The sequence below is a fragment of the Argentina silus genome, assembly GCF_951799395.1.
Source record: "Argentina silus genome assembly, chromosome: Y".
Classification (NCBI taxonomy): domain Eukaryota; kingdom Metazoa; phylum Chordata; class Actinopteri; order Argentiniformes; family Argentinidae; genus Argentina; species Argentina silus.
In genome coordinates, this window is record NC_139654.1 from 51,368,692 (window position 1) to 51,396,015 (window position 27,324).

General features: G+C 43.0%; 1 protein-coding gene across 2 annotated transcripts; it reads left to right on the forward strand.

The window, feature by feature from the left end:
- Positions 1–3: 3 nt before the first annotated feature.
- armh3 (armadillo like helical domain containing 3) lies at positions 4–26,916 on the forward strand. Of its 2 annotated transcripts, none has more exons than XM_083697173.1 (26): positions 4–83; positions 1,212–1,321; positions 1,894–1,950; positions 2,711–2,857; positions 3,416–3,523; positions 5,285–5,377; positions 5,477–5,551; positions 5,655–5,741; positions 5,973–6,029; positions 7,703–7,746; positions 8,136–8,196; positions 8,843–8,889; positions 9,504–9,579; positions 11,405–11,498; positions 12,968–13,069; positions 13,651–13,709; positions 13,995–14,060; positions 14,183–14,252; positions 14,389–14,449; positions 14,616–14,704; positions 16,296–16,378; positions 17,998–18,124; positions 18,706–18,781; positions 18,935–19,013; positions 24,915–25,031; positions 25,375–26,916. In XM_083697173.1, the coding sequence occupies exons 2-26, from the start codon at positions 1,220–1,222 to the stop codon at positions 25,465–25,467; spliced, it is 2,070 nt and encodes a 689-aa protein (XP_083553299.1). In that variant the 5' UTR covers positions 4–83; positions 1,212–1,219; the 3' UTR covers positions 25,468–26,916. The 2 variants fall into 2 exon arrangements, with proteins under 2 accessions (XP_083553299.1, XP_083553300.1); XM_083697174.1 differs by having other exon boundaries at positions 23–83; positions 1,188–1,321.
- Positions 26,917–27,324: the final 408 nt, after the last annotated feature.

The window sequence follows — 27,324 nt, forward strand, 5'->3', positions numbered from 1 at the left end:
TAGCAGCACTAAGAAGCTACATTGGTTGTAACGTTAGCCACATTTCTCTGAACGGCATGAGTTCAAGAAAATAACAATTTGAGGTAAGAAAAGGTTTACCATATCCTATATGGAACACCTATAGGTATCTTACTTAATACTTCTTAAACGTTAAAGAAATCGTATGTTAGCTAGCTAGAAAGTAAAAAGGGTAGCTCACGCCCATGAAGAATGTAGCGTCTACTAAAGCTTGCAACAATATAGCAAGCTAGCTTAACTAGCCAGACTATAACAGTTTATAGATTTGGCTAGTTAACCTTCTTTTAGAAACATTTATTTTACAATACCGTTAAATAGTTAGTCAACATACCTAGCCAAACATGACAAAGTTGAACAGATGCCTTTGCAGTTCCCCACTCGTTTGCTAGCTAAGTAAATGCTATTCCTAGCGTAGTCTTGTTATTAGCATTAGCTGTAGCTATTCAGTCAGCCAGCCTCAACCACAGGAATGTGTACACAATTAGCTATGCATTGAATATCATTGTGTCGTGTGCACTGTTCCTAATTAATGTAGATGATGTCAATAAGATAGCTCCCTCCAAGGCTTGAATTCAGTCTCTCAGTACCATGCGAATCTAGGTATAATTAGATGGCCAATGCTTAGCTTGCAAAGTTATCTAGCTAAAATGCATTGCAATGCTTTTCAGTCAGGTCAACATGAAATACCCTTTATTGCGCAAAGAGGTTTGCCATGATATACTGATAAGAATGTGATTGTGATGATAGGATCGTAGCGTTTCTAGCAAGTATTCTTGGTTCTATCAATTTTATCGATGCAGTGAAGGAAAACTAGCCTACATTGTTTACAGCTAGCTGGTTAAAAATGTTATCAATAATTGTTCTACCACCTGATTTTTTTCTGCCTTATGTTATGTTTAATTCACGTCATAATCGTAGTCAGAAATGACTAGCTTTATTGGAAATAGGTTGGTTACTAGTGACAGTTGGCCAGTGTCAGTAGCTAGCTACTAGCGGTGATATCATTCTATTAACTGGCTGGACACAACATTCCTGTCCTAGCCAGCATCACGTGCACCTCCTAAATTGAGAGCACAGCTAGTGTGTCCTGGAATGAAAACAGGACACCAATACTTGTGTTTGTTTGTGTTTACAAGCCACTGTGCATATGTTCTATATGTTTACTGTAGGTGTGTGTGTCCGTCCATCCTCAGACCCAGACATGTCTCAGGTGGAGAAGAAGGCTGGGCTGCTAAGGAGAACCTCCTCCTCTAAGAAGCCCCTGAAGGAGAAGGTGGTGCTGATGTATGACCAGGTCTTTGCGGTAAGAGAAAGAAAAAGAGGAAAGGAGCATTATTTTTCGCAGTAGTGTAAACTTTGGGAGGTGGGATAGACGGGTGGGGATATAGAGCATCCAAATAGGGTTGGGAGAGAGAAGGGGAGGAATAACGAGAGAAAGAGAGGGAGAGGGAAAGTAATAACAATAGAGAAGAAGTGGGAGGACATGGGATGGTGAAATGATGGCCCTTTCTCAATTGTTATCAACTCGATTCCTCCGTCCTCCACTCGCCTCCTTCTCAAAAAATAATTGGATGAGAGTATCTAAGGGCAGGAACCTAGATCTTCTCCTCCAATGTGTTTTGAGGGGGTGAATGGAGGACAAAGGAAAGGATGCAAGGAATCAAGTTTTTAACAATTGAGAAAGGATGGCTGTGTCCCATATCTTCACCCTTCTCCTGAAGTATGCGCTTGCTCACTTCCTCACATGGATTAACCACTTCATCCCTTTTAAATCCGTATTGGGTGATTCCAAGTCTACACTCGCAGAGAGACAGGGACAGACCCTACACTGACAGACATTGAAGTGGTGTTATGGATTTTCACTTCTCCCCACAGAAAGAGGACCCGGCCAAGAACAACTCTCGTTTCTGGGATGAGCTGTTCCTCATGAAGGTGAGAGAGCCAGAGCTTTTATAGCAAGGCACATTGTATCAAAATGTCTCTGAAACCCGGAGCATGTTCGCATCCCAGTAGAAGTTCACTGGGTTCGTTAAGACACTGACTTAATTTCAGAAAAACATTTGTGTGTGAACTTGCTAACAGTTCAAGTTGAAACTAGTGTTTTGTTCTGGTAAAAGTTTTTAAATGTTTTGGTCTCTCAGTAAGAAATGAATAATGAGGAAGCTCATATAGAGACTACAGTTGGCTAACTTAAAGACTAATCAAATGGAAGTTAATCGGAAAAGGAAACTGAGAAATCTATATGTTACACAACACTTATAAGCTATTGAAAGTGTTCTCCTTGAGCTGAAAGCAATTTAAACAAATGGCATTGATGTCACACTTCGCAGCTCTTTTGTTTACATTAGAGGTGTAGGGCCTATGTAGCTAAGCCTGATTTGCGTATAGTGTCATCTACTGTATTGGAGTGGTATAGATGCAAACTTAAAGCAGATGTGCAGGAGTGTGCTGTACTCAATTTGCAGAAATCATGTAGAAATGTTGCGCAATCCAGCAGAATTTTGACTTTGATTAAAACATGCCGATGTCTTTCCTTTAGTTACACACCTCTACATTCGCCGATCCAGCGTAGCTAGTGGGACTTTCTGGACTCCGATTGGTAGTTGCAGGCGAAAATGTGCCTAAGAGAGCTTGTTTTTCCTCTTTGCGCATGTCTCCTCATTCTCATGTGACCTACTCAACCACCCCCTAGGTGAACTTGGAGTACCTGGAGGCCAAGCTGGAGTCTCTGGATGGGGACGAGGTGATGAGGATCCAGGACAACATCAACAGCCTGTTCCACCACTGCGTGCAGGCCCTTAGGGAGGAGCACCAGATCAAGGTGGTTAACGCCCTGCAGGTGAGGGCCCGCCACGACTCCACACTACCGCTGGCCATCCCTTGGACCTACCCCTCAATATTAAAGCCATGTTCCACTGTATTTACATCTTATAGTTGTCCAGCACTAGAATTCCCCAGGCAGTTCTGACAAGCTTTGATGGTCTATTTTGATGTTCTTCATTTCTGTCAGAATCGCTATATTTCCATAACAACACTAAAAGTACTCAGAAGCAACATTGTGCTAATATATCCTTGATTTGAGTTTTTGGGGTATGTTTTAGATATTCTTATGGAATGAATGGCCTTCAATGGACAAAACGAGATGATGAAAGGCTGCATCTAAATACCTAAAGTAGCGACATGGAACTTTGTAGAATGCTACTCTCCTTTAAATAAAAAAAATAAAAATAAAAGCATTCCTTTCCTTGTTTCCGTTCCCTCTTCTGCAATGATCTGGGAGGACTTTGGACAGTTCTGTCTGTCCCTTATTCACACTTTATTTGTTCTCTAATATTCTCTCAATTCTCTCCCCCCCCCCCCTACATTCACACTTTCTCCTCTTCTCCTCTCTTCTCAGACCCTGTGTGCGTTGTTCCGGGGAGTCCATCAGAAGAACAAATCAGCCTCTGGCTTTGATATCATCAACATGTTGATGGGCTTTGACAAGGCTGAACTCAGGATGAAGGTATGTGTGTGTGTATGGTATTTGTGTACATATTGGTTTCACCATTCAGAAATTACAACACTTTTTTATGCATAGTCCCTCTATTTGTTCAGTATTTGGTCGACAATCTTTGCATGCAATAACTGCCTGAAGTCTGCGATCCATTGACCCCACCAGACGCTGGGTATCTTCTCTGGTGATGCTCTGCCAGGCCTATACTCCAGCCATCTTCAATTGTTGTTTGTTTTGAGGTCTTTTTACATAAAGTCTTATCATCAGGAAATTAAATACATGTTCAGTTGGATTTAAATCTGAAGATTGGCTTGGCCAGTCAAGACCTTTCCACTTTTTGGCCCTGAAAAACTCCCTAGTTGCTATGGCTATGTGTTGGGTCATTGTCTTACTGTATTATGAAGCTCCATCCAATGAATTTGGTGGCATTTGCTTATACTTGAGCTAACAAGATGTTTCTGTACACATCAGAATACATTCTGCTGCTGCTGTCAGCAGTTATGAGTTAAGACAACGTAGCAAGTTCTTGTTGCAGCTATACATGCCCAAACCTAACACCTAGCACCTTGTTTCACAGATGAGGTGGTGTGAAGTAAATCTTGGACAGATCCTTTTTTCTCCAAACTTTCCTCTTGCAATCACTTCGGTAAATGATAAGATTAATCTTATCTGCCTAAAATACCCTTTTCCAGACCTCTGCAGGCTTTTTAGCAAACTGTAACCTGACTATTCTTTTTGAGGATAACTAGTGGTTTGCTCCTTGCAGTGAAGCGTCTGTAGTTCCCCTGGTGAAGTCTTCTGCATATGGTAGTCTCTGACATATTCACTCCTACATCCTGGAGAGTGTTCCTGATCTGTGGAACAGTTGTTTTGGGGTTTTACTTAATTATGGTGAGCATTTTTCCACTGTGGAAGTCTTCTTTGGCTTACTAGCCCACTTGCGATTGCTGAGCTCACCAGTGCTTTTTTTTCCTTTTAATAATGTTCCACAGTGTTGATTTTGGCAAGCCTAAGGTTTTGGTGATGTTTCTGATTTTTCAGCCTAATAATGGCTTCCTTGACATTCATTGACAGCCCTTTGGTCCTCATGTTGACAGACACCAATAGCAGACTCCAATGGCAAATGCAAAGGCAAGAATCAAGGAGCTGGAAACATTCCTCAGAAATTTTGGTCCATATTGACATGTCAGCTGCACATCCATGAAGCGAATCTCCCATTCCACCACATCCCAAAGGTGCTCTATTGGATTGAGATCTGGTGACTGTGGAGGCCATTGGAGTACAGTGAACTCATTGTCATGTTCAAGAAACCAGTTTGAGATGATGTGAGCTTTGTGACATGGCGTGTTATCCTGCTGGAAGTAGCCATCAGAAGATGGGTACACTGTGGTCATAAAGGGATGGACATGGTCAGCAACAATACTCAGGTAGGCTGTGGCGTTTAAACAATGCTCAATTGGTACTAAGGGGCCCAAAGTGTGCCAAGAAGATATCCCCCACACCATTAGATATTTGCATTAACAAGCAGTTAAACAGGTGTACCTAATAAAGTGGCCGGTGAGTGTATAAAAAGTGTTGTCATTTCTAAATGGTGAAACCAATGTGTACTAATACCCTCAAATTAAAGCTGAGAATCTCTAAGTTAATGTCATAATAATTGTTTGATCTCAAAATTTGGAGTATAGAGCCAAAGGAAGGTCATGGAGGACATGAAGACGGAGGAACAATTGAGGAAGGGCTGTATGTAATGTATGTGCATCTCTCTTCCAGGATCTAATGGAGAGTTTGGATAGTCTGCTCTGTGGTGACGGCTCAGAAAGTCTGAAGAGCCTGTGTCTGAAGCTGCTATTGTGTCTGGTGACGGTGAGACCACTCTCTCTCTCTCATTCTCTCATTTAGACAATATATGGGAATGTATAAAATACTTTGTATCAAGGGAACTAATCAATAAATGTGTTGCAGGTAACGGACAACATCAGTCAAAACACAATTCTGGAGTATGTCATGATCAACAGCATTTTTGAGGCCATTCTACAGGTGTGTGTACGTGTGCGCGCGTGCGTGTGTGTGCGCATTTAATTGAAATGGATTCTTATTGAAGGTGATGTGTTAAGGCTATTGCTATCTGTCTCTCCTACAGATCCTGTCAGATGTATCCAGTAGAGGGCAGCATGGTTATGATGCTGTGGTTCTCCTAGCTCTCCTGGTCAACTACAGGAAATATGAGGTGTGTGTGAGAGAGAGAGAGAGAAACTAGAGGACATTCCAAGTGCATCCTAATAGTCTAAAGTGTCCTCCTGACTTTGAATCTTTCCCATTATCTTTATTCACCTGGTGATCCTGTCAAGGAGACCAGAAGTGGAGGACATTTTAAACTATTGAGAGAGGACTATTGTCGTTGATTACTGTGTTATAGCCATGCATTGTAACTCTGTCTTTCTTTAACTTTGATTGACAGTCTGTGAATCCATATATTGTGAAGTTGTCGATTGTGGACGATGAGCCAACCCTTGACGTGAGTGCCTATTTGTTCAATAATTTACTTTTATTTGTTATTTTAAAACGTGTTTTTCTCACTATCAGGCCGACCCGAACTGTACAGTTTTTTTTCTTGCTTGGCTCTCTAAAAGTGGGCTGAACTGGCTCTGTTTCATAGCTGGTGCTAAGTCAGGACTCTATGCTCAAAATGTTACTAAAAATCGAGGACCACACATTCACATTTAGGAGCACACATAATGGTGGATTTGTATTGTTTTTATTTGCGTTCCGAGCATATACCCTAACCTAGGGGTAGGCAACTCCAGTCCCAGAGGGCCTTTTGTTTCAGCCTAATACAAACACACTTGATTCAAGATTCTTTATTTGTCACGTGCATACAAGTATGCAGTGAAATGCAAAAGTGACAGTGCCACAGAGTAGTGCAACAATACAATAAGTTTTAAAATAGAATAAAATAAAAATAGAAGTACTAAAAATTATACAGTATAAACATATGAACAGTATAAGCAGTAAGCAATATAAACAGCAGATGGATGATTATGTGTGTGCATATGTGTTATGATGTCAGTGAGTGACTTGAGGGGGGCACTGGTGGGGGTCATCGTTGATGATTCTGATGGCGTGGGGGAAGAAACTCAGCCTTAGCCTCTCTGTTCTTGCTGCATAACAGCGGAGGTGTTTGCCTGACCGCAGCGGCTGGAACAGTCCGTTTTTCGGGTGGTGAGGGTCCTTCATAATCCTGTAGGCTCTGGTCCTACACCTCCTGGTGTACAGGACATGGAGAGGGGGGTTGGAGCTCCCATGGTCTTTTCTGCCAGGCGTACCACCCTTTGTGCCGATTGATCGTGATAGGTTGTTTAAACTACTGTACAATTAAGATGTTTTAGTGTTTGTGTTCAATAAAGATAGAACCTTGTCCTGACCTTTCCCATTGAGACCCCAGGCTATGCTTTAATGCCCATACATTTTCCCTTTTCTTAAGTAATTGATATTAATAAATTAGACGCAAACCACAAGAGTCCTATTTTTGGCAAACATTCACTTGTTCACATTACAGGTATGCTGACCCATTGTCCCTCCCTCGTCAACCAGCTATCTGAGAAACTTGCGAAACAAGATGACTGCACTCAATTGACCCCTGAATTGTGTTCACAAGCTTATCGTATAACAATCTTCCAAATGCAATAAAAAATCTGACATAAAAGACGCGTATGTTTTCATAACATTGTATTCACCAGTATCACCACATTCCTCTGCCTGTATCTCAGCGCATGAATGTGCTCACACACTGGCGGTGACATCAGAGCAAATCGCTCGTCTGGATTCGTCCACAAGCCCCATAGATTAAGTGTGCAACGAGTCAAAACCAAACCAGTAACATGTTTTAAACACGTTAAACGGCTTCATTTACCACTTAATTTTCAACAGGTTTAAGAGCAATCAAAATAGCTACGCAAGCAAGCATTTAGTTTCCAAGTGTAAAGTGCTCCTCAATTATGTGTTCAGCTCACACTGTCACAATTATAGGCACAATTTAAACAAAACACTCGCACTGTAGAGCTCTGTACTCACTGAAAAGAGTACGGTATGGGTCAGCACGATTGGGTGAAAGACCCCTAAGACTGTATATTGGTTTGCAGTTATTCTGAACAACTTCCTATCTTGAAAAATGTTTAAATTCTTTTCCAGGGTATGGGTTTGGTTGTCGGCCAAGCTCTGACAGAATATAACAGGTAAGATCTCAAGGCAACCTAAAATGTCTAACTGTCATGTGTTCTTATAATTGTTAGATCAACTTGAGACCCTGTCTGAGGTTTTGTTCCAGTTCTATTTTTGCTCTGCAAATGGGGACTTTTTTTTTCTGCAGTTTTATATCTTTGACAGCTTGCTTTTGAGTGTATATCTATCTTTGAGGAGGTAGGTTTTGCCGGTTTGCTTAGGAAGAAACATGATGTGATGGATGACAGTCTACAAGTTCTCAGATTTAGAGTGTGGAAGTGTATGTACAATTTTGAGATTGCGATGAACTCAAAAGGCGCTTTCTCCCATGATTGTTCCTAATTTCTTTCTCTCACTCTCCTTGTTTTTCTCTCCTTTCTTCCACCTCTCCTCCTCTATCTAGGCAGTATAAAGACAAAGAGGAAGAGAACCAGGGAGGGTTCTTCTCGACCCTCACCAGCATGGTAAGAAACTATATCTGATACAGCAGGGTTGTATCAGCTGACTGCAGGGTTGTATCAGCTGACTGCAGCTATGAAATTACAGGCACAGCTGGAGGTGCTTGGTACCCCCTAAAACATCAGGGCCCTCCTATCATAATGATTTCTGGTAGCCCTTTATTTTAACACCCTGTAATAATAATGCATTTACTTAGAAAGTACCAGGTTTAATTACATTAATTACACTCAATTTCTTTTAGATTCACTGACTCAACCACCTCTGTGTCATTTAGTACCAGGTAGTTACAACTGTGTTGAATTTATTGAGGTAAGTAAGTACCGGAAAGTATCTTCCAGTAAATAATTAAATACCAGCTGAAACAGGGCTGTAAAATAAAAGGTAACTGAATGTTCCACGCACGTTTTCAACTTGCGCCATTAATGTTGGTCTGCTTAGCTTAGCTGCCAGTTTACAGGGAGTAATCGTTGGTTCAGTTCAGTTCCAAACCTCATTGGCACTAGCCTGTACTTACTCACCCAGAGATAACGAGGAACAGAACTTTGGCTGATCTGTTATTTAAATCTTTGATAACTTACAGCCATGTCTATATACCACTGGCAGTTCCGTTTTTTTCTTACCAACCGCATGTCATTTCTCTTTTGTCCACAGGTGGGCAGTATGTTCATTGCAGATGCTGATGAGAAGCTGTCAGTGCAGTAAGTACACACGCTCAAGGTTGAAGTAGGCGGGAGGCACAGATCTAGGATCAGCTAACCTTCCACCAGACTGTTATCTTTTGTTGGGGGGGGGGGGGGTGAAAAACTGATCGTAGGTCAGTGTTAAGGGACAACTTCGAGGTGGACGGCGATTTTGTTGTACTCGTATCGTACTTGTTGTTCTCGATGATACTTGTGATCGGCCATGCGATGTAAATGCTCTAAAAATGATAGGGCCGCGCAAGTTGGTCAGAACCGATATAAGTGAGGGCTTGTCACTATTTCTCCTCAAACTGCGAAGGAGCTAGCGGAGATGGTCATGATCATGATGATGACAGACACACAAACTGCTGCACGTCGTCTCGCCTTTTGAACGAGAGACCGGCTCATTGTACTGTAGTCTGCTCAGATCCGATAACAGCAGCAGGCTCATCGCACACATCTCCCATTGGTTTACAGACAGTTAAACTGGCCAGTGGAGTTACTATTTGGTCAGACCTCCTGTGATGAATACTGACCTCACAAATCCAACCATTAGTCATTAGTCAACCATTAGTCATACTCTTATTGGCTGACGATGACCTTTGATCTCTCTCTGACCCCCCTCCCCCAAGGACCAACGAGGCGATTCTTCTGGCGCTTTATGAAGCTGTGCATCTTAACCGAAATTTCATCACCATCCTGGCTCAGGTAAGACGTTTCCCTTTTCTCTTTTAGATATGCAACACTCTTGTTCTTTTGAGTTGTTGAATTGTACGTCCTACTCTTCTGTGTGAAAGGTTGGCACTTGCATTTTGCGTTTGGGTTTTCTGTCAGGCAGGCATCTCTGATGTCGGATAGTGTTGGATGTAACAAGAGAATGGGTAGGTGCGAGGGTTGGACGCTGCTTGGAAAAGCAGGAGAGGAGAAAGAGGTGGATTTATTTTTAAGATTTTGTGAGCAAAAGGACTGGCAGAGGTCTTTTGACTAGGGCTGGGTACCCTTTGGGTACCAAAGTTTCGGTTCCTTAGTGGATCTGTCTGAATCATGTCGATGCCAAGTAGAACCGGAACGCGTCCAAAAATGTTGTTTCAACTTTCGTTTCTTTTGATGAAGAAGAAGTGGCCATGCAATCAATTTTCATCAATTGTAGGAATTTGATACGTGCACCCCCGTAATATTTAATTTATGAACACTGTTTTGGTCCGGAAAAAGCCCTTTCTAAAATGGTGTCCTACCCGACACTCGGTTTGCATATAAACATGTTGTTACTGCCAGGGGTGTTCTAGGGGAGTGGACTAGATTTTTGCCTTTTTGTCTCTGGTGGCTGCCTCTCCAGATTGTCTGGCATGCAGAAACACAGCAAGATAACTGTTGTGGGCAGTCCGACACGGCAAGTCCATTTCGGGGGTTATATCATTGATCAAATACTAGAAACTGATTTCCATAGAGTTATTGCAGGCAAGACAACTAAATTGTTTTAGCTTTGTATACAAGGTACCGATTTTTCAAAAATGAATACTACAGATTTCATATTTTGCAGTTCAACTAGCTAACATATCAGCTGTTTGGTGTTGTGAACTACACTGGCTGGCGCTGACTTTTTATATTTGAAAAGTAATAAGCATAGACCTAAATGATGGGGAAAAAATAACTGTTTAGGAACTGGTATCGAATTCAAGAACCGGAACCAGTACCGGAATCTACACATTTCCAACGATACCTAGCCCTACTTTTGACTTGAATTGCCTAATAAATACATAGATTTAAAGGCTAAAACAACAAACAATAAATATATCAGTTGGTGTTCATGTAGTGGATGTAGGGAATAGCATTCAGTTCTTGCTTTGACAGGCCTAAGTTTGTGTGAGTGGCATGTTTCCCTGTATGAGATTGTGTTTGTTGGTTGTGTTAGCAGATGTCTCTTCTCGACCCCTGCTACCACATCTGCTGTAGTTGATGTTGGTAGAGGGAGTGGAGGCTGATCTGGGTTGTTCTATCAGTCAGTGAGCTGAGATTGAGGGCTGAACGTGTGGATGTGAAGCAGGCCATCATAATGTAGTTCGTTGAACTTACTTAAATCCCCATAATTTTTTTCCATCAAGCTGTTTAGTTCAAACAGCTAATATACGTGTTGTGTAACATATAGGCTTACAGGTTTTTTGTATACGTTATCTTGTCTCATTAGTTAGCGTTTGATTAGCCTTTAAGTTAGTTAGTTTTGACAAAATAATTAAGAGACAGTTAATCTGAGAGAAAAAAAAAGTACAAGGATATGTACACCACAACACAACACTTATATTAGCTATTGGAAAAATTAATCTGGATTTTCGGCTTGAACATTTTGTCTTGTACATTTTGACGAAACCACTGTGCCTCCCTATAGCTTTTTGTCCCAGAATGATTATGCTTCTGTGTCAGCAGGAGAATTACTGTACTATACTGTCTCTCTTTATTTTATATACCCCAGTTAAACAAGATATTTCACGTAATACCTGTACCTTTGAACTTGAATTTGTCTTCTGTCAATCCACAGAGTCACCCAGAGTGTGACATCCCAACCATGCCCACCACCCCTGTCCCGACCACACCCACTACACCACTGGGAACAACCCCGCCCTCTCTAGACAGTGAGTTCTCCTATTGGTCAAATCTCCCCCTATGGGCAGCTTTTTAGAGCAGTCTTCAGATCCTAACCTCAAACATAAGGTATTGGAAAGACACACACACACACACACACACACACACACACACACACACACACACACACACACACTCAATCACTTCCTCCCTCCCTCCCTCCCTCCCTCCCTCCCTCCCTTAGCCCCCTGTCCTCTAAAAGGTTGGGAAATAGGAGGGAAACTTTTGAAAAGCTTCTGCATCTTGTGCTACCCTTCTTGAAGTTGCTCCTCAGTGTTTTTCAACATCCATTTTTGATAACCTCCACAACACACACGCACACACCCTCTCCCCTTATGAAATATTTTATAGATCGTATAAATATTGCACAAGTAAGATACTGCATGTGATAATTTTATGCCTTTACACATGACATTTATATACTGCCCATGTATTTCTTCATAATTGCATATTAGTGTTAGTTTCAGGTTCAGTAGATTGTGTCACTCTGGTTTATTTCCATCTACCAATAGGTCTGATGTGTCACTTCTGGACAACATCTCCTTAGGCCAATATGATGGTGTGATTTTAAACCTGTGACATGAATACCCCAGCCCCCCAGGTCTAGTAAATGCTGTGACACCACGCTGTGTTGGTCCTGCACAGGTGTCAAACTCATTCCACGGAGGGCCGAGTGTCTACAGGTTTTTGCTCTTCCCATCTACTTGATTGATGAATTAAGGTCACTAATTAGTATGGAACTCCCCTCACCTGGTTGACAAGGTCTTAATTGAAAGGAAAAACCAAAAACCTGCCGACACTCGGCCCTCCATGGAATGAGTTTGACACCTGTGGTCTAGAGCCTAGGCCTAACCTAAATTCTGTGACACCACCCTATGTTGTCGCTGCAGCAGTACACGCTCGCCGAATCGGAGCACGGTTCATTTTGTGCTTGCGTGCGCTGTAACTGTTAGAACATGCAAGTCTCGCTCGCTCACTCAGGAGTGCTAAAACCTGAAAGCCATTTGCTGTATAAAATATTAACCTCTGACCACACACACACAGATCTGAGGACTGTAGAGACTAATGCAAGGTAAAACAAAATTAATAAGATATAACAAATAAAATGTTAAAAAGATTTAAAAGCACTCTGTGTAAAAGCGAGGCTAAAAAGTTTTAAGTTGCTGTCGCTGGCATGGTGATGCTTCAAAAGCTGACGAAGAACATCACCGAGGACCACGGTTAGGGTCCATTCAGGAAGTGAGTTGAATTTACAATTCAAAAAGGAAAAACTTCAAATAAATGCCCTATTTGCAGTCATTGAATTGTGATCTCAACTGACCCCCAACCTTGGTTCCAGTAATACTGTTATTACATTGAATTGAAGTTAAGTTGTCTCTCTCTCCCCCTAGCTTTCATTCCAGTATTGTTCCAGTAATGCTTATCAGGTTGAATTGACGTGGTCTATCCTGTGTTGCAGTGATGAACCATCCAGAGCTGCCTCTGGACCCTAACCTCCAGACCAGTAACTTGCTCATCACCTTCCTCAAATACTCTTCTATAGTCATGCAGGATACCAAAGGTAAGAAACCCCTTGTCGCTCTTTCTGAGTCGAACTCTCTCACTGTCTTTCTTGGTCCCTCTTGTCGAACTCATGCAGCACAGGAAAAGCAGTCTGGCAGAACTTTCCATTGGAAATTACTTTTGTCCAATCACAAACCTCTAGCACATTAGGTGCTCCGATTTGCATGTGCAAAAAAGTGACCAAAGTTGGCCATCTTAACCGTAATATTTCCAATGGACGTGATGAGACATAATCCAACGGGAGTTTCAAATACTGTAACTTACATTTGCATGATGCGCAATGAATTTTCTGACTCTTTACTAAAACTGAGAATAATCACTGTTTTCTCAAATACATTGATAAAGACGAGGCATGATACAAATCGTGCTGTAGATTATTCTGAGTTGGTTTTTTTGCATGTTTTGTTGTGTTTTTTGCTCTGCTTAGCACTATTTGCTCCAGCAAATTGAAACTAAAGTGTGTCCTTGACAGAAAAGTCATTTCCTTCTTGTCCACTTTTCGCCTCTCTCTATCTCTCAGTTTGCGAAACCATGTTTGTCTTTTGCAATTTTCTGAGCTGTTTTCTCCCTCTGTTTCAGATGAACACAGACTCAATAGTGCCAGACTGTGTCTCATCATCCTCACCTGTATAGCAGAGGTAAGTCTACTCTGACACTGTCTGGCTGTCCCTCTCTGTCTCTCATTCTGTTAGTGTTGACTGTCTGGCATGACTGTGCCTGTCTGCCTGTCTCTCTCTCTCTCTCCTCCTTTAGTTGTCTCTTTCTCTCTCTCTTTCTCTCTCTCTTTCTCTCTCTCTCTCTCTCTCTCTCCTCCTTCAGTTGTCTCTTTCTCTCTCTCTCTCTCTCTCTCTCCCTCTCTCTCCTCCTTCAGTTGTCTCTTTCTCTCTCTCTCTCCTTTGACTCTATATGTTTGTAATTGACAGGACCAGTATGCTGATGCCTTTCTCCACGATGACAACATGAATTTCAGAGTCAACCTGCACAGAATGGTAACAGCCCCAAGTGTGTGTGTGTGTGTGCGCGTGTGTGTGTGTGTGTGTGCGCGCGTGTGTGCGCTTGCGTGTGTGTGTGTGTGTGCACTCACTCACTCTCTGTTTTGTGTATATTCCAGCCTATGAGACACAGGAAAAAGGCAGCGGACAGAAACATGCCCTCCCGACCTCTGGTGTGTGCTGTTCTAGGTGCGTGGAACCCTTGAAGCTCCTTGTTCTAGATTTCCAACATGGTTTAGCCTCAATCGTGTATATTTAGATACCTTCTCTATGTTTATTGTATGATAAATGCGTGCCCTCTCTCTCTCCCCCCCCCTCCCTCTAGACCTGATGGTAGAGTTCATTGTCACTCACATGATGAAGGAGTTCCCCATGGATCTGTACATGTAAGCACACACACCACATCTTCTTACTTCTGATTGAACTGTTGCTAGACATGTTGGGGTCAATTCTGCTTTCGAGGTTGGCATTAGTTCCATAAAGGGATGATGATGACACTGATGATAATGCTGATACTGGGGTGTGTGTGTGTGTGTGTGTTTATCCACCCAGGCGCTGTGTGCAGGTGATCCACAAGCTTATCTGTTACCAGAAGAAATGTAGAATCAGGTTACACTATACCTGGAGGGAACTCTGGTCAGGTAGGACTGACTACATCACACACACACACACACACACACTCTCTGACTGATTGTCAGGAACAAGCATCGACCAACACATGAATATTGAGAACGATCTGTCCTACATTGTCTCTCTTCCCACCTTCAAACATCTGTTTGTTTTAGCCCTAAGCTGCAAAAACATTAAAATGACGTGTGTGTGTGTGTGCGTGCGCACGCGCGCATGTGTGTATGCTCCTCTGAACTCCCTATAGCTCTATGAATAATGCCTTAATAACGCATCATGAATATAGTCATGATGTTCAACACTCTTAGAGTAACAGCTATAAAGTGATTTTGTCTTTGTGAAAAGGGAAAAACTCAATTGAAAAGCTATATCATTCATATGATAGAGATAGGAGAGCAGACAGATTCATCTAAGTGTAGAGTTAGATATGTTTAAGAATGTCATCCCTCCTCTCTCTCCCATCCTTCCTGTCAATCTCTACTGTGTCTATCCCAATAAAGCAGAAATGCCCAAAAAAATATATAATAAAAAAAAAAAAAGAAAAAAGATATGTTTAAGAACAGGGAGTGTTGCATGCTAGACTCTAACCTAGGTTAGCGACCATAGGGTTAGATGATGGCCGCTTAAGAAAGCATGAGCTAGCCTAGCCTATCTACTCTGCGCAAACTCAACTCCTCATTACGTAACGTAATAAATACTGCCCCTTCAACTTCAGCTCGTCACACAATCATGTAATTAAGAAATTTGCTGGAGAGAAACGTCGGCATTAGTTATGGTTATATTGTTTTGTTAAATAGTTACGACCGGTTTGAGGCTGAAACTCAAGTTTGTTTGTCCCTTTGGAACCATGGTCATGTTTTTGACTGCGCGTATTTTAGCCGGGTTACTTTTTTTTTTTGCCTTCTTATCATTATTTTCAAGTTAATGGACAGATCAGTGTGGCCGTGGTCGCGCTGTCTGTCAAGACATTGCATCTGCACAAGTGCCATCGGAGTAGAAGTAGTTGTTTTTGGACAGGGCCAAAGTATTCATTTGGAAACAAAAACGACTATTAGGGTTTGACAATGAGCTCCCTAAGACAGGCTAGGCTAGGTAATGCTATCTACTCAGGTCAACAGATATCAATACAAACCTTAATGTCCTCCCTAAAGATCTGTGTCTCTCAATAAAAGGATAATACCTAATCGAGCTAATATTTCAGCGCCTGAATTCCCTCAATACCTCTCACTTTGACATAACGCAATGCAATAAGAATGGTGTGAACAGGAAAAAAAAAAAGAAGGAAAAGAGAACAAAATAAAATGAATGGATTTGTTTGTGTCCTGCTTTGTAATGGAAGTCCCAGCTCGGCTTGTTGAAGTCACCCACTGTAACAGATTGGAACTGTTTCTCTGGATACAAACCTGTGTTCTCTGTTGAATAAGTAGATGTTAATGGATGTGAGTAGCAGTCTAAATGGTGCTCACACGTGCATGCGCACTCTCTCTCTCTCTCTCTCTCCATCAGTCAATCACACACACATTGTGTAGAAATGTGTTGATATTTGGGGTGCTGTCCCCCACTTATGATTGAGTGTAAATGAAATGGATGTGTTTGCTCCCCCAGCTCTGATCAACCTGCTGAAGTTCCTGCTATCCAATGAGACTATTCTGTTGGCCAAGCACAACATCTTCCACCTGGCCCTACTGGTGAGACATGGGCCTGATTCCAAATCAGCCCCTATACACTTCCCCTAGCCTCTACCCTTAGACACTTCCCCTAACCTCTACCCTTAGACACTTCCCCTAACCTCTACCCTTAGACACTTCCCCTAACCTCTACCCTTAGACACTTCCCCTAACCTCTACCCTTAGACACTTCCCCTAACCTCTACCCTTAGACACTTCCCCTAACCTCTACCCTTAGACACTTCCCCTAACCTCTACCCTTAGACACTTCCCCTAACCTCTACCCTTAGACACTTCCCCTAACCTCTACCCTTAGACACTTCCCCTAACCTCTACCCTTAGACACTTCCCCTAGCCTCTACCCTTAGACACTTCCCCTAGCCTCTACCCTTAGACACTTCCCCTAGCCTCTACCCTTAGACACTTCCCCTAGCCTCTACCCTTAGACACTTCCCCTAACCTCTACCCTTAGACACTTCCCCTAACCTCTACCCTTAGACACTTCCCCTAGCCTCTACCCTTAGACACTTCCCCTAGCCTCTACCCTTAGACACTTCCCCTAACCTCTACCCTTAGACACTTCCCCTAGCCTCTACCCTTAGACACTTCCCCTAGCCTCTACCCTTAGACACTTCCCCTAACCTCTACCCTTAGACACTTCCCCTAACCTCTACCCTTAGACACTTCCCCTAGCCTCTACCCTTAGACACTTCCCCTAGCCTCTACCCTTAGACACTTCCCCTAACCTCTACCCTTAGACACTTCCCCTAACCTCTACCCTTAGACACTTCCCCTAACCTCTACCCTTAGACACTCTCTTCCACCTGGTCCTACTGGTGAGACAAGCCTAATTCCAAATCAACCCCTAGCCTATATACATTTGATTTATTATTATTATTATTATTATTATTATTATTATTATTATTATCATCTATGGTATTTTGGGCCTGTTTTCCTTAATGCCATCAAAAGAAAATGGCATACTGAATTGCATGTTTTTGATTGAAAAGACAAAGAGAACATAAAGGAATAAGACTGGTCTCCTCCGAGACTTTGATCTACATGTCTTGACCGTTTACCCTGGCTTTGTCACCCTATGCTAAAAGAAAAGTTGGAGAACAATCACTTGTATGTTTCTTTCTTGATGAAGCTGGTGTATGTTGGGTGCTGGACAGTGATACGATTTTATTCACTAGATGTTCAAGTGTCAAGCAGTGCGTGCACACACCTCTCGTTGCATTTGAATGTCAGTAGTCCTGACTAATCACCTACGAGAGGGTAATGGCTTAGTGTGACCATGATGAAAAACATTCAGAGCGACAGAGAAACACAAACTAATACAAGCCTCCATGTCTAGTTTATCTGAATGTAAATTTTTCAGGGTAACAAAATCGGGTGTTATGGTATTGCCATTTGATATCACAACAATAATAAAATAGGACTGTGATTCGGTCTCTGTCCGTTCGTATGTCACGCTTTTTCTCCGACACCAGAGTGTGTGTGCGAGGTCAGTTTTAGCTTGCCTCAATTCACTGCCATGCTCTGCAGAGGCACGAATGAAGTGCGCTACATCTGTAAACACACGTGTGTGTTTGTGTGTGTGTTTGAAATTGACGTGTGTGTTTTTCTCCCCCATCCAGGTGGTGAACCTGTTCAACATGTTCATTACCTACGGTGACACGTTCCTTCCCACCTCCAACAGTTATGATGAGCTCTACTATGAAATTGTCCGCATGCACCAGGTCTTTGACAACCTCTACTGCATGGGTAAGGCTCTGGAAGGAATGGAAGGACAGTACTTCCACTTCTGTGTTTCAGAAATCCTTTGCTTGTGTATCAGGCAGCAGAGCAAGTGGGAATACAGCAGCAAAGCAGCATTGTGATGTTCCATGCTCTGAGTACAGAGGAGTGGTCTGAACCTCACAACTGAATATTCCATCAGCTCTTCTATAGAGCTTGAACCCCTTTTGATCTATCATCCAGTCTGAAGCAGTGTACTCATTCTAAGCGTCTGTCGTCTAAATCACTATGTTAATTTGTTTGACGGTTCTTGTCACACTCCACTTGATCCCTCACTGAAAACCCACATCAGAATCTGGAAGTCAGAATCTGGAAGGCTGGGATTGGCATAAGCAATTTGGTGGAGCTACCACCGTCTCGCTTATTATACCTGTTCAATCCTTTCAAATATATACACACGTGTTTAAGGGGGAAAAGGTTGTTTACGGACAGAGCTCTCTTGTTACCGCAGCTCCCCCCCCCCTCCCTCAGCCTTTCTCTCTCTACCCCCCAGACGCCCCAACCTTCACACCACCTTCTTACTCTCTCCTCGCGTCTCTTCTCCACAGTGCTTCGAGTGTCCACCAACACAGGACAGTGGAAGGAGCCTGCCAGTAAAGTCACACACTCCCTGGTCAATGTCAGGTGAGAGAGAGAGAGAGAGAGGGTGAGAGAGAGAGAGAGAGAGAGAGAGAGAGAGTTGGAGAGAGAGAAAGATCAGAGGTCAAATGAAAGTGAGAGGGTGGATGGATGGATACTTGCCACTTGGCACCTGTAAGCCTGTGTGTGTTGTTGCAGGGCCATCATCAACCATTTCAACCCCAAGATTGAATCCTATGCTGCCGTGAACCACATCTCCCAGCTGTCTGAGGACCAGGTAAACATAACATCTTTTTGTTGTTGTGGTATTAAACAGGTGTTAAAACCAAAAAGCCATAGGCAAACATTGTTTTTACTATTACAATTGTGTGCCTTCGGTTATTCTTTTCCTCCACTATTACTGACGTTTGGCAAATAATTTTCAAAAAACAAGTCTTTGGCTGTAATAGGTAACTCCCTCCTGGGTGTCGTATAAGGTCTTTATTATTAAAGGAGTGTCTCAAATTCTTTGCAAAATGTATATTCAGCTGGCAGTACATAAGGCCAACCCACAAAACACTTATCAAAACTAAAATGGTAATAAATGTCTAAAAACCCTGCAACATCCTTCAAAAGACACTCAACATGCTTCCTATGTTTTATGTCACTACAGTTCTTTTGTTATGTCATAGTGGGCCTCTTGATGTCGCAATAATCCTCTTATTATTAGTGTGTTCCAACTACATTGCAGTCGTACCGCATCCATCCACCAATGGTTGCGTGCCACGTCATCGACTGCACTGGAAGGTGGCTGATGTCACAAAGGCCCTCTCATGATGTGACATTAGCTCTCATTATCATGTGACTCACTTCATGTCACCACAGTCCCGGTTTCCTGTGAGCACTTTCCTGGCCAAATACATTGCAGTCGTGCCGCATCCATCAACCAATGGTTGCGTGCCACATCATCGACTGTACTGATGGTTGTCTGATAGCTATAACACACGATGCCTATAGCTGATTCAGTATGTTAACTACTTTCACTCAAGTCAGTTTAACCATTAAACCATTTAACCGTTGAACCGTTTAACCAACCCCCCCCCCCCCATGAAAGTTTGAAGTCTGTCCATCGAAGCTGACAGTCATGCAAAAAATATCAGCTAGCTGGTAGCCTATTCTTTTTTTTTCTTCCAATTCAGCTGCAGCAAACTTTTTTTTATTATTATAATTCTTCTTCATTGAATGGCTTGTTCTCCATCTGGTTGACATCCTCATAAAACAGGTGTCTCTCGCTTTCATTCTTTTTTATTTTCAGCAAGAACCATGCTTGATCACAGTTCAGTTCAGTTGCCACAAGGGATCGCTAGCTCTCCTGCCAGCGGCATCAAGCAGTGATGAGCTTCGTTCCTGTCTCTTCTCCGCTCCACTTTCAGTTCCATTTGACCCACTTTATCACATGAAAGTTGTCTTTTTAACCTTCCCGACTTGTCCTTCACAATATTAGACGTGTCTTACTTGGCAACAAGCTTTTGATTAGATAAAATACTAAAGCAGTTGACTGTACAGCTGCGTTGACTGTCGTTGCCCAGGGCTGTCACGATAGCCTCATATTTAGTCATCACATGCTTCTTTTGAAGCCACCATAGCAGTCAAGTTATGATGTCACCAGGGCCCTCTAAAGATTGTCCTCTTGTTAGGTCACAGGGAACCAATTATGATGTCACAATAGCCCTCTTACTATGACAACACCATGACCCACTTGGAACAATGTCTCAATGGCCCCTTGTGATGTCACAATAGCCCTGTCCTAGCACTTCATATGCCCTCTCATTAGTGGCGGATGTCAGTCATCCGCCACAAGGGGCGGCAGGTAGCCTGGAGGTTAAAGAGGCCGGCCAGCAATCGGAAGGTTGCTGGTTCGATCCCCGCTCCAGGAGGGATCTGGATGTGAGTTGGTGACTGGAGGGTTGCTGGCAGCATATCCAGGTCCCTACCACTGCCGTTGTGCCCTTGAGCAAGGCACTTAACCCCGAATTGCTCCAGGGGCGCTGACTTGGCTGACCCTGTGCCCAGAGCCCAGCGCTCTGTTCTCCCTGGGGGGGTGTGCACGTGTGTTGTCTCGGAGGGGGGGTGTGCAGTGCGTGTGTGTTGTCTCGGGGGGGGGGGGGCATGGCAAATAAACAGACTTTGACTTTGACTTTGATGCCACAACAACCCTGTGGCCCAACATGATGTCATAGATGTCGTAAAGGAGGACGGGAGAGAGAGGGAGTGATGGGTGAAAGAGTATGAAGAATGGAAAGAGAGCTTTTATGCACATCAGGAGCAGGACAAAAAGAGAATTTAGAAGAAAAGAGGAAAGTTTGTGTGCGTCACGTCTCGATTATTGATTACATAACAGCGTGAGCGACATTCCTCTTTTCGTGAAAGAGTACAATTGATGTCACCACACTTCTTCTGCCACCAGCTTTTAACAACAGTAGAAAAGGGAGGGAAAATAAAGAAAAGGAAAAGGTTTAGCGTCTTATTTATGAGTTGATAAGAAGTGATGGATTCCGTCGTTATACTCCACAATTACCTCTCTGCTCTTATCTTGCCGATGTATTCCAAACAAAGACAAAAGGGAGAAGCGAGGGTCCAATCAATGGCTCGACACAGTTATAATTTCCAGTGCTCTGACGTTAGATATCCCCGCTGTTAATGGGGAATTTAATGACCTGTGATATGCCCATCTGATTTAGGAAATGGGTGCGTGCGTATACACACACACATACACAGGTGCATGTTCATTTGCATAGTGGAGCGTGTGTGTGTTTTGGCAAAGGGAAGCATAGGTTTGTGTGCACAGGTGTGTTCATTAGCCTTTGACAGTGTGCCTGATTGAGCCAGGTGGAGAAGCAGTCGGGCCAGTCTGCAGATGGTCACCTCTTCTCACAGCTGCTACTGTCTCTCCTCCCTCTCTCCCTCCCTCCCTCTCTCTCACACCTCTTTTTCTCTTTCTTCGTTCCCCTCCAAGCAATGCACCTTCCTCTTTCTTTCTTGCTCGCTCTCTACATTCTCCCTCTTTTACACCCTCTCTCTCTCTCTCTCTACAGTGCCCTCCTTAAGTATTGGAAAGAGGAAGCATTTTGTTTTATTTTAGCACGATACTCCAACAGTTTTGATTTTAAATCAAACAATTCATATGGTGTCGAAGTATAGATTTTAAAGATAACTCCCCCTATTTCAGGGATCAAAAATCATATAATGTCCAAATAAAGTACTCATGTTTAGTATTTGGTCGACAATCCTTTGCATGCAATAACTGCCCGAAGTCTGCAATCCATTGACCCCACCAGACGCTGGGTATCTTCTCTGGTGATGCTCTGCCAGGCCTGTACTGCAGCCCTCTTCAGTTGTTTGTTTTGAGGTCTTTTTGTCTAAAATCTTATCAGGAAATTGAATGCATGTTCAATTGGATTAAATCCGAAAGTTCTTGACTTGGCCAGTCAAGAATTTTCCACTTTTTGGCCCTGAAACACTCCCTAGTTGCTATGGCAGTATGGGGGTCATTGTCTTACTGTATGATGAAGCGCCATCCAATGAATTGAGGCATTTAGTTCTACTCGAGCAAACAAGACGTTTCTGTACACTTCAGAATACATTCTGCTGCTGCTGTCAGCAGTAACATCATGAATTAAGTTAGACAGTTCTTGTGCCAGCTTTACATGCTCAAACCCCCCCTCCACGATGTTTCACTAAAGTGGTATGCTGTAAATCCTTGCAGATCCCTTTTTCTCCAAACTTTCCTCTTGCAATTACTCTGGTACATGATAATATTAATCGTATCTGTCCACCAGACCTCTGCAGGCTTTTTAAATACTTTTTAGCAAACTGTAACCTGACCATCCTTTTTGAGGGTAACTAGTGGTTTGGACGGGCCCAAAGTGTGCCAAGAAAACATTCCCCACACCATTACACCACCCCCACCATGAGAAGGTGTACAGGTGTTCCTAATAAAGTGTTCAGTGAGTGTGTGTATATATGTTATATAATCAGTTCCTGTTCCTGTGTCTGTATCTGTCCTGCCTGGCACCAGTCCCCTCTCTCTCTTTGTTAATGAGATGTAAAATCCTTCTTTCCCTCTTCTCCATTTCTTGGCATGTCGTAAAATCCTTCTTTTCCCTCTTCTCTGTCCCCCCCCCCCCCCCCCATCCTCCATACCCTAAGATGACACTGGAAGATGGATGGCAGCCAGAACACACAATTGAAATGGACATGATAAGGCACTGCACACTCACACTCACTCAAACACACACTCAAAGGTCTTCACACACTTTACTATGCACATTTTAAAAGCAGAAATGTAACCATTAATACACACGAGACAGTACTTACACATTCGTGTGCACAGGCACAAATGTACACACACACACACACTGTTCATATGTGCTTTGCGATGCAGACAGCGGCTGTCCTTGGATGAGCCTGTCTTATCTGAGCCAAACACACATCATCCATTTTCCCATTAAATTAGTGTGATCAAAGCTGTCTCCCTCTCCTCCCTGCCCCTCCTCCCCTCCTTCGTTCCTTTTCTCCCTAAGAGTGTAACATGAACACACACACAGAAAGAAAGATGTTTCCATTACTCTCAAAGTGTTTTGCTCTTGTTGTAGGGAGAGAGAGTAAGAGTTGGAGGTGTATCGGCAGGTACAGAGGTAGGGAGAAAGGGAGCAAGAGAAGGGTAGGAAACATAAAGAGTGATAGAGAGAAACGTGGGGTGGGTAACAGAGAAGAGATTTGATAAATATTTCAGCAGTCTGCCATCAGACTTGGAAATAAAAACAACAGTACTTTTCCCAGCGCATTGGTAGATCTGTCAGAGTAAAGGAGAAGAAATTCAACTTCAACTTCTGTTGTTCAATTTTATGGCTATAAAAGATGAACTTGCCTGATGTTTGAGCTTATATGAATAGTTATTTTAAATTAATTAGTATTGTTGTGTGTCTGCGCGTTTGCCTGTCTGACTGTGTAAAATATTGTAACTAGCAGTCCGGGTCGGGATTGCCACAGGGCTCTGGTTAATGACACAACAGCTAATTTATGCGAGGGGAGGGAGGGGGTGAGAGAGAGAGTGGGGTGAGAGCTATTTGTCCTGATTCCCTCAATGACAAGATGTCCCACATTATACAGGGTAAGTAATGGGACAGTGCATTTTTTTCTTCTTTTGGCTCTTTACTTCAAAAGTTTGGGTTTAAAAACAACTATGAGGTTAACATAGAGAACAACCTCATGTTATTCAAAAAAAAAAAAAGGTCTGAATGTCCACGGTCCCTGGCTGTTCAGGTACGGGTCTGACTAGAGGTCTCTATATCAAAAGAAGAACATTGTTGGACCAGAGAAGACCTCTAATGTACCTACTACTACCATGCTATGCTACATGTGAGCAGCAAAGCTAGGTGTCTCTATAGCGTTGTTTACATTTCAAGGCAACACATATCTGTGTCTCATGCCCTTAAACAACCTGATAAAGCGGCTCACACTTGTCGAGTTCTATGCCTCTGGTCTAGCAGTCAAAGAGGATGCTGACAGAAGACAAACACGGTACAGCTCTGGGATTATCCTTCTGGGGACAGACAGATCACTGCTAAACGACTGCAACAGAAATTGGGTTGTAGGAACTAATGGTCTGTGGAGTTGGGGAGAAACAGGCAAAACAACAAATGACCAAACTGGATGACAATTAGCTGGAGTGGGAGCCTGTAGGGGAGCCTTCCCCCCTCCCTGACACACACACACACACACACTCTCACATACATACACACACACACACACCACAATAGTGCAAAAGGTCCTGTATGTAGATTTGACCTTTTGAAAGTGCGAAATGATAAATTGGTAGCGATCAAGAAATTAGATCGCATGATAAAGAATGTTGAGCGGAGAGCACTGTTTTGGTCCAAACAAAGAGCTTTCTCAAATCTGGTGTTGAGATTGCACCCTGGCCTTTGGGTACCATTTGTGCGTTTCGTCTATTTACATGGATATGCACATATTTGCCGGTATTAGAAAATGTTGCATATCGACATTTTAACAACTTCCATTGTGGCCAACGAGGGCAGCAATTTGCCAAACTACATGCTTGACTTTTACGTTTTTTTTAATTTTTTTAATTTAATTTTATTATTATTATTGATGTTTTCTTTCCCTCTCCCCCCAGGTGTTGGAGGTGGTACGGTCCAACTATGACACACTCACCCTGAAGCTGCAGGATGGTCTGGACCAGTTTGAGAGATACTCGGAGCAGCCGAAAGAGGCGGCCTTCTTCAAGGACCTGGTGAGAGCGCAGTGCACTACAAACACATTTGGGGTTAACCCTGACCCTAAACCATCAGCTCATCCTCCCACAAATCCTAACCATATCCATTAGGGGGGGGGGGGGGGGGGGAACTAAACTGATGTTATATCAGAATCTAGAGGCAATCTCAATCGGCAACCTCAAACCTCAACGACTCTGCATTGTGTATAATTAGCGACAGGACTGACATTTCAAGAAAGGGTAAAGGGTTGTTTAGATTCCCTCCCTGCGTCCTTATACATGTGTATGTAGCATTGAAATACGTGTGTGTGTGTGTGTGTGTGCGCGTGCCACTCTTTCTAACTCTCTCTCTCTGTCTCAGGTGCGTTCCATCAGTCTGAATGTGAGGAAGAATGTTTCTCTGAACACGCTGAGTCAGGATGTCCTACTCAAGGAGTTCTCCACCATCTCCTGAAAGGGACCGTCGCACACACACCCACCTCTCCCACACACACTTGGCTGCGCCCCTACAGCTCTCTGTGCTCAGCTCTGTTACCTTGGATTCATCCTCCCAATCAACCCCCCTGAGGGATCCTCCTCTCTGCATCCAAGAGGGGTGGAAACAAAGAACACACACTACTGGCCTCTACAGCCCCCCCCTCCTTACACACACACACACATACACACACACATTCTGGTCTCCTTCCTCTTGCCCCCAGCTCCCTCTGGTTCTCCGCACCCGCATTGAAGGAATGCCAACTTTGCCAGAGACAGACAGACTCAGACACACTGAGTGGATTCTCCCCATGATGCACCGTATCACTCTGAGGAAGAACTGATGCTCGCTGTCTGGAATTCTGCTTTACTGGCTGTGTGTGTGAAAGTGGTTTCATACACTTTGTGTCTGATTGAGTGTGTACTCTTGCGTGCGTGTGTGTGTGTTTGCATGTGTGTGCGTTTGAGAGAGAGAGAGTGTGTTAATACTCATACTTCACTGGTTGGCTGTGTATGAGTGGACCGTATTGGCAGGACTGTTATCAGACTATGTCTTATCTCCTCCTGATCTGCGCCTCTCGCCTGTTGATATTGTAACTAACTTTCTGTTGTCAAACTGATCAATGCATCAAATGATTTTTCTTTGTTTTTGTCTAAAATGCTTTTAGTTGTGACTATTTTCTTAACAACATTGGACACTCACCGACCTGAGGTGACCTTTTGAGTTTGATTAATCATACTTGAACTTTTCCTCTTGGATGAAGAAAAATGAAACAAAAATCAAAACAAATGTTTCCTTGTGTGACTGAATGTTCAGTGTGTGGGAGCACTCCACACCCCCCTCCCTCCCTCCCTCTCTCCCTTGCTGAACTTTTTTTTTTTTTTTTATGAATTCCATAGTTCTCTGTAGTAATTTGCTCTGACTGATTGATTGAAGTTGTTTCATAAAATTGCAGAAAGATTTGGTTAACTTCGCACAACATATGTGATCCTGAACAAAGCATGTTAAGTCTACTGTAGGCCTAAGCTGTAGTCAGATTTTCTCCAATAGATTGAACAAGACCGTCTGAATGTGAAACTTTGATTGATAAGTTGGATCTAATAGCTGACAGGGACTCGTTCAAGAGGGTAACATTTTACAGAATGTTTAGATGGAAATGTATTGTGTAGAACAGATACGATGCTCTGGCGTGGAGAAAGGGGAGTCATCAGTAATGTCAGCTTTGTAAACATTTTACTCTATTGAACGGACCCTTGTTTTAACTCACACTTATTAGACCCATACTTTACTGGAGACTGATACAAATTATGCAACTCTCATTTGTGTAGGACCCCCTTTCTTTTCCCTCTCTAACGCCTGTATTATTTGTGTGTGCGTGCGTGTGTGTGTGTGCGCGTGTGTTTTTTAATAAAAGTTGGTTTCCTACTACTCAAACAATGGTGTTTCTTTATCATGACTGCTCAATGTTGGAGAGAGAGATTGTTTAGAAGTTGTTTTCTCAAGCTTGGTCTTTTCCCACCAAAATTCCACCCGTCATCGATCAAAAGTCCTCTGTCTGTCCATCAAACCATTCAACTCAATTCAATACTAGTCCCCACCCACCCTGCCCAAAAAACATTTATCTTCTGCAAAGGGAACCATGTTTTAATCTGAAAGATGATCGTGTCAGTGCTTGATGTATGCGTCTGATTTACAAGCCCATCTATTTGTTTCGCCACAGGTGACTTCCAATGGGGACGTATTGTCTTTGAATAACAAGCCACAGTGGGTGTAATTTTTTCTGTGCTGTAGTGCCTCGTTGAGATATTACTACTTCTCCTCTCCCCTCTCTTGTGT

What these genes read in the sequence shown, in the direction of transcription:
- armh3 (XM_083697173.1), top strand. Translation starts at nt 1,220, where the DNA reads ATGTCTCAGGTGGAGAAGAAGGCTGGGCTGCTAAGGAGAACCTCCTCC. An exon ending in TCAACTACAGGAAATATGAG is followed by an intron (nt 5,742 to 5,972) that starts GTGTGTGTGAGA and finishes TTTGATTGACAG; the next exon opens with TCTGTGAATCCATATATTGT. An exon ending in GAGTCAACCTGCACAGAATG is followed by an intron (nt 14,061 to 14,182) that starts GTAACAGCCCCA and finishes TGTATATTCCAG; the next exon opens with CCTATGAGACACAGGAAAAA.